Below are 11,630 nucleotides of genomic sequence, written 5' to 3'. Positions count from 1 at the left end.
ATATTTTGTACATGTATATGATTTTTATTTAAAATTAAAATTTAATTTAAATTGTAATTTTATATATATATATATTTATTTATTTATATATATATATATTTTTTTTTTTTTTTTTTTTTTTTTTTTTTGAAAAAATACATTTTTAAAAATATATATTTATATATTTAATGAAGTTAATATATATATATATATATATATATATATATATATAATTTTATTTATTTTATTTAACATTTGTACACATTTGCTTTTCTAGTAGCTTTTTCTGTATGATTTTCCAACAAGGGCACATACGGATCGATTAAAATTTAATAATAATAAAAAGTCAATAATAAAAGTTTTGCACAACCAGTATCACAGCAAAATCTTGAGTTTCCAATTTAGTCTTTAAGGATTTCACAGATAATTAAATGAAACATTCACTGATCCATTTGGAAAATAACAGCTTGTATGGTGACCAGCATGTTTTGTTTTGAATGTTTATCAGCTCCTTAACCAGTTTAACCAGCAGTACTTTCTTGCTGATCTGGCTTCACCATAAGGATCTAACTGGTAGCTGTAAATGTATCTGGTAAAGCAGCTTAATCTGCACCAATAACCGGCATAAACCAGTCTGCGTTGGCACTAATGCTCATGCATCTGTAAGCTAACTAACCCATGAACTAGTGACAGATTGAGCTGGATTTGCATGGTTTCTCATCTTGCTCATCTGCTCGTGTATTGTTGATATTGTCAGTGTTTATTGAGCGTTGATGTTTAGTTGTGTGTCTGCGTGTGTTTTCCAATGTTTTATTTGTAGGTTCTCTGAAAAAGAACACGGAGGAACATCAAATAGAGGTGAGCAGTGAAATGCAGTTTTAATCATTTTCAAATCTGAGATTGAAATACATCATCATTCATCATTTGTGTTTTCTGTGCGTAATTCTGTATCTTCTATGTTTATTACGTTTGATTACAGGAGGTCGAAACAACAGAAGAGGAAACCCGAGATCAGAAGAATCGAGAGGTGCGTAAAACCTGAAGCTCTTGGTCATTTGGCCTGAAAACTGGTTGTATGATACAAAATGAGCTGTTCTCAAATCTTTTAATTGTTTTGATGGACCTGAATTCATTGACTACATTTGATCAAATTAGACCATCCAAATCTTAATTAGCAGTGCATTTAATGCTTGTATGCTCAAATATGTAATTAAAAGTGAATAGATATTAGAAATTAAGCATGGGGAAAAGGAACTCAATTAATCAATTAAACATGAATTCTAAAAGTTATTTCTGTGCAATAGCATAAATAATGATTATCTTTCATCATACATTTTATTTGTATATTTTCTGTTTTCATTTGAATCTTAGTTGAATTTTGTCATTTTGTTGCATGTTTTTGTCATACTTTTATTAGTTTATACAGTTTTCATTCATTTAAAAAAAATCTAAATTTTTTCAACATTCAAGCTCAATTTCCAAAGCTTGTATAAAAATATAAAATTCTGTAAAAAAAAAAAAAAAAACAAAAAAAACAATAATAATAATATAATTAAATATGAAAATATTACATTTAAACATATTAAATATTTTACAAATTAAATATAAAATTATTAATTCTAAATTCAAGCAAATTTTTGTATTGGAAGCTTATAAAAATATTAAATTATGTCTAAAATAAATGTACGTAAATTTAACTTTTTTAAAAAAAAAATAAAATGAAAACTAAAAATTTTAAATTTGTATTAGAAGCTTGTATAAAAATATTACATTGTATATTAAAAGTAATCATAAATATTAAATTAGAATTAAAGCTCAGTTTTCATTGGACGTTTACATAAAAATATTGAATTGTGTATATATATTATCATTTCATTGAATATAAAACTATTAAATTAAAAATAATACATAATTAAAATTTTGAATTTGATATAAGAAATATTAAGTTCAACTTTAAAAATATGAGGAATTTGAAACTTATAAAAATATTAAATTAGGTCAAAAACTAATTTTATTAAATATAATTTTTTTAATTATTTAAAAAAAGTAATAAATTAAATGAATTTATTCATAAAACGCTTATATAAAAAATGAGGGATTGGAAGCTTATAAAAATATTAAATTATGTCTAAAACATTTTTTTTTAAATATAAAAATTTATTTAAAAAAATTAAATGAAAATGAAAAATGTTACTTTTCATTGAAAGCTTGTATAAAAATATTACATTGTATATTAAAAGTAATCATAAAAATATTAAATTAGAATTAAAGCTCAGTTTTCATTGGATGCTTATATAAAAATATTGAGTTATATATAAATGATAATAAATTATAATTTCATTAAATATAAAAGTATTAAATTAAAAATAATAAAAAAAAATTTAATTAGATATACGAAATATTAAGTTAAACTTCAAAAAGCTTATATAAAAATACGAGGAATTTGAATATTAAATTATGTCTAAAACAAATTTTATTAAATAAAAAAAATATTTTTTTAAATTATTTTTACAAATTATAAATTAAATGAAAATGTACAATTTTTAGTTTTCATCGGGAGCTTGTGTAAAAATAATGATATTGTATATAAAAAATAATTATATAAATATTAAATTAGAATTAAAGCTCAGTTTTCATAGGACACTTATATAAAAATATTGAATTGTATATTAATTTTAAATTAATTAAATATTAAAGTATTACATTAAAAATAATAATTACAATTAAGAAATATGAAGTTAACCTTCAAAAAGCTTATATAAAAATGAGGAATCTCCAAACTTATACAAATATTAAATTATATCTAAAACTAATTTTATTAAATATAAAATTTAAAAAAATTATTTAAAAAAAGTTATAAATTAAATGAAAATCATTTCATCAGAAGCTTGTGTAAAAATATTATATTGTATATAAAAAGTAATTATATAAAGATTAAATTAGAATTAAAGCTCAGTTTTCATAGGACACTCATATGAAATATTGAATTGTATATTAATTATAAATGAATTAAATATAAAAGTTTTAAATTAAAAATAATAAATATAAAAATTTTAAATTAGATATTAGAAATTTTAAGTTAATCGTCAGAAGGCTCATATAAAAATATGAAATTATCTCCTGTAGTCACAGTGGCACTGTGTGATTAACAATATTCAAGACTCTTACCATAGTAATTAAGATTATAAACTGATAATCATGTGGATGAACTCATATTCTGCATCGGGTGTTGATTTGTTTGTGTTTTTGTAGGTCGACAGCAGGCGTCAGAGAGAAAGGGGAAGTGTGTTCCAGTGGTGGGCAGTAAAGCGAAGGGTAAAGACCGACTGACGGGTCGAGCGAGGAGGTAAACTGTCCTCAAACTGCTGTTTGTTAATGTGCTGAACCGTTTACTGTAACATCCTGTCATATTTCACCTCAAATCCATTATGTCATACATTCACCCCCCATTCAGAGGATGATGGGAAATGTGTTTCAGAGCGATTTATGGTTTTGTTCATTTCCACTGCCATTAACGTTCAACCACAAATGCATCTGATCACATGACATCTTATAATTCGACTTTTTAAATCTTATTATGAGTTCAAAGCAGTTCCGTATTATACAGTAAATGGACGTTCATTTACTCATTAAACACAGTAACGGTTTAAAAAGCACAAATAATGTTTTGTAGTCTAAGATGTTATGATACTATTATTGAAGATAAAGATATTATTCAGTTCTTTTCTTAAAAGATATTATAAATAATGTCATTTGAAATTTCATATATATAAACAGTTATTAAATTTAATGAGAAAATGTCTGTTCATTTGCTGTATTATAACAAGGAGTTGCTTTAAAAGCATAATTAAGATTATAAGCAAATTGTTTCTTCATTTTGCTGTCGTAGGTGGGACGCTAAAGAACAGGAGGAGCATTTGCAGGTGATATTTATTAGTACTGCTACTACAGTCATGAGAATTTGGGATGAAAATGTGTATCATTTATGATTTATTATTTTGAAAATAATTTCATAAAAATATTAATAGTCCTAGATATGGGTTTCAAAACGTATTTATTATTTTGATTTATTTTTAGCCCTAAATGCAGACTTTAAATTCTGTATCATTTATGATTTATTATTTTGATTTTTGGGTTAACTTCTGAACATGTTTTCATGAAAATGTGCTTATTTTTATGAAAATAATTTCACTATAAAATATATTAATAGTCCTACATGTAGGTTTTAAATTCTGTCTTATTTATTATTTTTATTTAGATTTTTGGAGCTAACTTCTAGACATTTTTAATCAGATTCACTTAAACAGAATTGTATTTATTTACATTTTATTTTATTTATTTTTTCTGTGATTTTTTTGGATATGTTTTAATGACGTTTAATGACGTTACATAAAATTTGACATGAAAATGTGCTTAATTTTTATTAATATATTTGCACAATATAATATATTAATAGTCTTAAATATAGGCTTCTTATTTATAATTTTTTATGTAAATTTTTGGGGTAACTTCTGGACCTTTTTAATCAAATTCACAATCAATTTTGTGATGAAAATGTGCTTTATTTTTATTAAAAAATTATTTTGACAATAATATGTATTAATATTCATGAATATACTCTTCAAATTCTGCCCTATTTATATTTTGTATTTTTGGGGTACCTTTTAGACAAGTTTTTTTTGTTTTTTTTTTTTGTTTTTTTTTTAATGAAATAAACTCAGAAAATGTGCTTAATTTTTATAAAAAAATAATTTTCACAATAACATGTATTGATAGTCCTAAATGTAGGCTTCAAATTCTGTCCTTTTTATATTTTTTATTTTTGTTTTTGTGGTAACTTCACGCCAAGTTTTCATGGAATTAACTAAAAAAAAAAATTGCATGAAAATGTGCTTATTTTTTATGAAAATAGCTTAAAATAATGTTAAATATTATTAATATTTAATATTAATAATATAATATTATTTCTAATATTAACTTCCAATTTTCTTAATTATATTTTTATTCATATTTTTGGGCTAACGTCTGAACTAGTTTTCATGAAGTTTCATAAAATTTGCGATGAAATTTTATGACTATATTTGCCCAATATAATATATTAATAGTCCTAAATATAGGCTTCAAATTCTTATTTGATAGTCTTATAGTTTTTTACCTTGATTTTTGGGGCAACTTTGGACATGTTTTCCTAAAATTCACTCAAAAATGATCAAGTTTGGGATTAAAATGTGCTTAATTTTGATAAAAAATAATATTGCAATGAAATATATTAGTCTTAAATATAGGCTTCAAATTCAGCCTTGTTTATAATTTTTATTCAGATTTTTTGAGTAACTTCTGGATGTTTTTTAATGACGTTTCCTAACATTTAAGATGAAAATGTGCTTAATTTTTATTAATATACTAGCACAATATAGTATATTAGTAGTTCTAATTATAGGCTTTAAATTCTGTCTTCAGAATTTATCAATTTTTATTTAGATTTTTAGGGTAACGTCTGGATATTTTGCATGAAATTCACTCAAATCCATTCAAGTTTTTAGTAAAGTGTTCTTAGTATTTTGTAGCCCTTTTTTATACTATATATACCTGTTGTTTGATTTCTGCTAGGTGTATCCAGAGAGCAGTTTGCAGGAGTTTTTAGAGGAACTTGACGCTCTTTGTGCTCCTGAGGCGGAGAACGTCAATCCAGAAACTGATATTGAAAACACAAAGCCAGGTGGATCCGAAGACTCATTGAAAACAGCCTGTGTCATGACCTCCAACGGGACGGCGGACCAGAATGGATCCGTTTCTATAGAAAAGTCTCATTCAGAGCTGCCCGCTCCCAAGGCCATTGAGAAGAAGGTCCGCTTTTCTGGGAACCACAACAGAAACGGCACAGAAACACCTTCACGGGTCAAGAACGGCCCTGTAGAAGACGACAGACGAACACTGGCGCAAGACGACAGCGAATGCGTCCCGGAAGAGATAAAACCGGCCTTTCCGAAGCAGGAAAACCATGTGGAGAAACTGAATCCGGTTTCTGAAGGAAGTGCAACTGAAGCCGGCGAAGCGTCGTGTCCCAAACCCGGAGATGTTCGTATATCAGCAGAACCGGATGAGAACCAACCTGTCGAACACACCAAGAGCTGCTCTAACAGAGGAAATGGTACGAGAACATCGGTTATACATAAAAACCTTTAAAGATAGAATTACTGTGAGCTCTGAGTTTGGTGATTATTGGTATATGCGTTTGTTGAAGCTGTCAGACTGCATTATTTTAGCTTGTTTTTAAATTAATCATGTTTAAAAGCAGACTTTCTGGTGATAAACTACATTACCCGTGATGCTGTACAGGAAATTCGTCCAATCGGAGAGTCGCTGCGAGCAAATTGAGACAAAAAGCTCCGCCCACTGCCCTGAAGCACCACAAATGATCCAGTCGTTCTCACTATGCTGTCAAAATGCGTAAATAGTTGTGTATTTATGTATGCATATTTTGTTATAAACTTATAATATATCATTTCTAAAAGATATAATCAACAACTTAATTTTTTTTTTTTAGTTTTTAAATTGCCTCATTTGCAGTACTTCATGGGATTGTAGTTCTTTCCCTCATTAAAGCCATTAAGTTCAGTCTTTAATCTTTGTCTTTTTGTTGGATTTTTCAAATACTTTTTTATTATCATTAAAAAATAAATAAATAAAATCAGTAATTTACTATTAAAACATTCAATAAAATATAAATAATATATAAAAATAATATAAAAAATAAATAATATAACAATATTCATTTTATTTTATATTGTATGTTGTAATGTTCAAATAACGTTCAAATAAAGGTTTGCGATGTTCAACTATTATTATTATTATTATTATTATTATTATTATTATTATTATTATAAATCTCTATGGAAAATATGAATGGAAAAAATACTACTGGAACAGTTTTATTTATTTAGTTTATTTAGATAGAATTATAGTTTTTATTAAGATTTTGAGTTATTTATTTTGATATTTTCCTTTTTATTTTCATTTTGAAGTTTTAGTAATTTATTTGTGTGTATTATTTGTTTTTATGTATGTCTGTAGTTTTTATTAATTTTTATTTCAGTTTTTTTTAATATGTGAGGTTAAACTAAATAAAAATGAGAGATGTTGGTAGGTGAAAAAAAACATTTTATTTTATTTTATTTTATTATTTTATTTTATTTTATTTTTTTCAGGTAACATTTATTTCCAGTAACATTATTTTTTCTTTTTTCCCATTTCATTTTAATTGTTTTTAATGATTTTAGTTTTAGTTCTGGATCCAGCTGCACTTTTTTCAGATTTTTTTTTTAGTAACTTCTAGATATATTTTAATGAAGTTTCATAAAATTCGAGATAAAAATGTGGTTAATTTTTATTAACATATGTTTTTCACTTAAATTTTTGGAATAACTTCTGGACATGTTTTCCTAAAATTACCTCAAAATAATCAAGTTTGGTATTAAAATGTGCTTAATTATTATAGAAATAATGTTGCAATAAAATATATTAATAGTCTTAAATGTCTTGTTCATCATATTTTTATTCAAATTTTTGGGTTAACTTTTGTATGTTTTAATGAAATTTCATTAATTTTGAGATAAAAATGTGTTTAATTTTTATGAACATATTTGCACAATAAAATGTATTAATAGTCCTAAATATAGGCTTCAAATTCTGTCTTACATATTTTTTTTACTGTAATTTTTGGAATAACTTATGGACGTTTTCCTTAAATTCACTTAAAAATGATCACGTTTGGGATTAAAATGTGCTTATTTTTTATAGAAATAATGTTGCAATAAAGGATATTAATGGCCTTAAATATAGGCTTCAAATTCTGTCTTATTCATAATTTTTTATTCTGATTTTTGGGGTAACTTCTAGATGTTTTAATAAAGTTTCATAAAATTTGAGATATAAAATGTGCTTAATTTTTATGAATATATTTGCACAATAAAATATAAAAGTGGGCAGCACTAATGTGATGCACTGCAGTTTTTGGGGTTTGTGCATTCATGTGTTTTTACTGTGGTGTGTGTGTGTGTGTCTCTCTCTGGCAGAAGAGCTGATGGACTCGAGTCTGTCTGTCCTGAATCTGGAGCCGGGCGAATCTCTCCCCGACCACAGCACCAGCGCTGATATGGTGAGTGTGCTGCATTAAAGCCTCATCTGACTTGCAGATTTGAAGTGTCCCACCTCACAGGATTTAGCGGCCCACTGAAACTCCATTATCCAGCTGAAGTGCTTCAGAAATACCCTAGAAAGCAGCACTATATATGTAACCAGGCCACTTACCCGTCCTACGAAGTAAAGAGCACACTTACATCAGTTTTAAAGTGTTTAAATGCAACACTGCAGTCCATCTCTGACCTTTTTTACAATGTTCTAGGGCTGCACGATTTGGGTAAAAAAATCAAATTGCTATTTTTCTGATAAAACTGAAACTAAAAATGCATTTGAAAGGAAATTCCAGCTTGCTGTGCTTATTTGTAGGACTGCAATTGTAGGGCTAAACGTTTGTGATTATATGGCTGTAAAATAATAATAATAATAATAATAATGAATAATATAAAAATTACTAAATAAAAATAAGAAACATTACCATTGTAATATTTTACTGTAAAAGTATTTAAGAAAAATATGTTTTTATACACCTAAAATTGCAATAATAGTATTTATGATTGATTGAAAAATTAAGGTTTTTAATATATAAAAAAATCTAACAACATAAACAATTGTTTTAATTTAGCATTGTGTATATATGTGTGTGTGTATATATTACTTAACATCTAAAAATTACTAAAAATTAAAAAAAAAAAGTTTACCAAAAAATTTAAAAAAATTAAAAATTAAACAATGTGTAAGAAAAATTATATAGTATTTATTTAAATAATAAATAATTATTGTTTATTATTATCATTATTACAAATTACTATACAAATTACTAAATCATTAAATGATAAATAATAAATAGTACTATTGTATTATTTCACTATAAAATAAAAAGTGTTTAAGAAATTTAAGATACAATAATTTTGAGTGTGCTATATAAGTGTAGTCTTATAATAATAATATATATCATTACTTAATATCTAAAAATCACTATTGTATTATTTCACTGTAAATAATGTGTAAAATATTTAAGGAAATTATATAAAATTAATTTAAATTTGAACTAAAATCACAAAATTAATATGTATACTTGCTGATTTAAATTTACACCTACAATTGCAATAATAATATTTATGACAGGCCTACATTAAATGGTAGAATTTAGCATTATATATATATATATATATATATATAATATTATTATTACCAAATAAAATGTGCAAATTACTAAATCATTAAAGGAAAAATAAGAAATAGTACTACTGTATTATGTCACTATAAAATAAAAAGTATTTTAAGAATTTAAGGTATAATAATTTTATGCGTGCTATATACGTGTAGTCTGCTAATAATAATAATAATAATAATAATAATAATAATAATATATAATTACTTAATATCTACAAATTCCTATTGTAATATTTCACTGTAAATAATGTGTAAAATATATAAGAAAAAATTATATAATATTTAATTATTATAATATTACACAATTACTATATATGCTTGCTAATTTGCTAATCAATATTTTACACCTAAAATTGCAATAATAATTTATGACAGGCCTACATTAGATGTTTGAAGAATTAAGGTTTTTATTATATATATTATATAAATGCTATATATATATGTATATATATATAATTATTTACTTTTATAATTTACTGTAATAATAATTACTTAATAACTAAGAATTACTATTGTCTTATTTCACTGTAAATAGTGTAAAATATTTAAGAAAAATTATGTAATATTAATTTAAATTTAAACTTAAATTACAATATCACTATGTATGCTCGCTTCATTAAATCAATAATAAAAAAAAATATAACACAATGTAAAAAAAAAAAATTAGATTTTATATAAATAAATGCATATATTAACATATTGATGTCATGCAAATATTTTCTCTTTTTTTCCAGGCCAGAGAGAATGGGAAAGTGGTTTAGATGGGAAAAGATGTCACTCACATCCGGAGCGAAACGTCATGCACTAAAACCAAAACAAACAGAAGAACGAAAATATCATTTGCTTATGTTTCTGACTGATTCGCTCCCATCTGAGTCATTACTCAGAGTTTCTCTATAAGCTTCTGTGTTTGGAGTATTTTTGGGAGCGTTTGAGCATCGTGTCGTTTTATTGGATGCTGAACGTTGAAAACACTGGTTGTGATTGTTCTGCTTAGTTTATCTTCTCGTAGGTTAAAGATTGTTAACGCTTCAACGCACAGTTAACCTTTATCTGAGCCACCAAACCCAAAGGTCCGGTGGGTTTTGAGGGATCTTTGTTGGTTTGGTGGGATGTCAGTCTAAAAGCACTACAAACGACTTGAATGTGTAACTTCATGAAGTTTAGTGGAACAAACCCATAGACACGTGTGCATGTAGACTTAACCAGCACACTAACTGACTAACCTAGTCTAGTACTCTTCATCATAACTCACATACTGTATATCTGACAGAAGCCTCTCGGTTGCCATATCATATTCTTCATAAGCACAGGTGTCGTGGGGTTTTGCGTGCATAGTTCAAGGATCGTTCAAGTATGTTAATTAGCACTTTATTTTGTACGAATGAACTGAAAAAGTATCAAAACCGTTCGTTTGGTTTTGCTATTTGATTCAAAATCAGACTATTAAGGTCTAAATTATTTTGTTTTACAAAAGACTGCAGAATGTTTAGCACATGAACGTGTTTTGGATACTGGTCGGTCGATTTAAAGCAGGTTTTCTGCTAGTTTGGCACTCAATTGTTAATTGTTTGATTGTAAATGGTAATGAATTATCATCGCACTGATGTCCAGATGAGTTGGACAAAGTTACGGTTTGAAGAACACACTTTAGGGTTTGATGTTTTTAGTGACTAAGGGTTGATTTTTATATGGTCACTTAATTATTTTGTGTTCATTTGGTTTTGAAATGAATGTTAAATATGAATAATAAGCATTAAAAACTTTTACCAACCCTGTACTGTGATGCCCGCACTGATTTCACTGCACAAATTATTAAAATGCACTAAAATTATACCTACGATGGATCTTATTTATGCATTTATGCCAACAACAGTAGCTACCAGTAAAAATTAAATGCATATTAAAGGTATAAAAAAAAAGTAATGAAATTAATGTGTATTTGGCAACCCATCAAAATGAAAGCATGCTGATTTTAGGTTTGAAAATGTTGAAAAATCATACCAAAATTAAAAATGAAAAAAAATGAAATGAATGTATGTGTGTGTGTGTATATATATATATATATATATATATATATATGGCAACCTGCCAAAATAAAAGCTTGCTGATTTTTGTTTTTTTTTGTTTTAAAAATGTTGAAAATTCATACAAAAATAAAAAAAAAAAAAAAAAAAAAAAAAAAAAAAAAGTTATGAAATTAATGCATATTTGGCAGCCCACCAAAATAAAAGCTTGCTGATTTTAGGTTTAAAAATGTTGAAAATTCATACAAAAATTAAAAAAAAAAAAATGTACAAAAAAATTAATGAAATTAATGTATATTTGGCAACCCG

General features: G+C 25.7%; 1 protein-coding gene across 1 annotated transcript in view; it reads left to right on the top strand.

Moving 5' to 3' along the window:
• The window catches only part of LOC127179938 (coiled-coil domain-containing protein 9B), a 43,811-nt gene extending 32,737 nt beyond the window's left edge, over nucleotides 1-11,074 (top strand). Inside the window, exons 9-15 of the mRNA XM_051133773.1 lie at nucleotides 800-837; nucleotides 959-1,006; nucleotides 3,232-3,325; nucleotides 3,869-3,902; nucleotides 5,590-6,130; nucleotides 8,055-8,137; nucleotides 10,029-11,074. Of these exons, the coding sequence (XP_050989730.1) occupies nucleotides 800-837; nucleotides 959-1,006; nucleotides 3,232-3,325; nucleotides 3,869-3,902; nucleotides 5,590-6,130; nucleotides 8,055-8,137; nucleotides 10,029-10,055 (865 nt within the window). The 3' untranslated portion in view covers nucleotides 10,056-11,074. The remainder of the gene's footprint in view (nucleotides 1-799; nucleotides 838-958; nucleotides 1,007-3,231; nucleotides 3,326-3,868; nucleotides 3,903-5,589; nucleotides 6,131-8,054; nucleotides 8,138-10,028) is intronic.
• Nucleotides 11,075-11,630: the final 556 nt, after the last annotated feature.

The sequence above is a fragment of the Labeo rohita genome, chromosome 17 (genome assembly GCF_022985175.1).
Source record: "Labeo rohita strain BAU-BD-2019 chromosome 17, IGBB_LRoh.1.0, whole genome shotgun sequence".
Taxonomy (NCBI): Eukaryota; Metazoa; Chordata; class Actinopteri; order Cypriniformes; family Cyprinidae; genus Labeo; species Labeo rohita.
The sequence above is the reverse complement of the archived record's forward strand: the minus strand, read 5'-3'. Positions and strand labels throughout refer to the sequence as shown.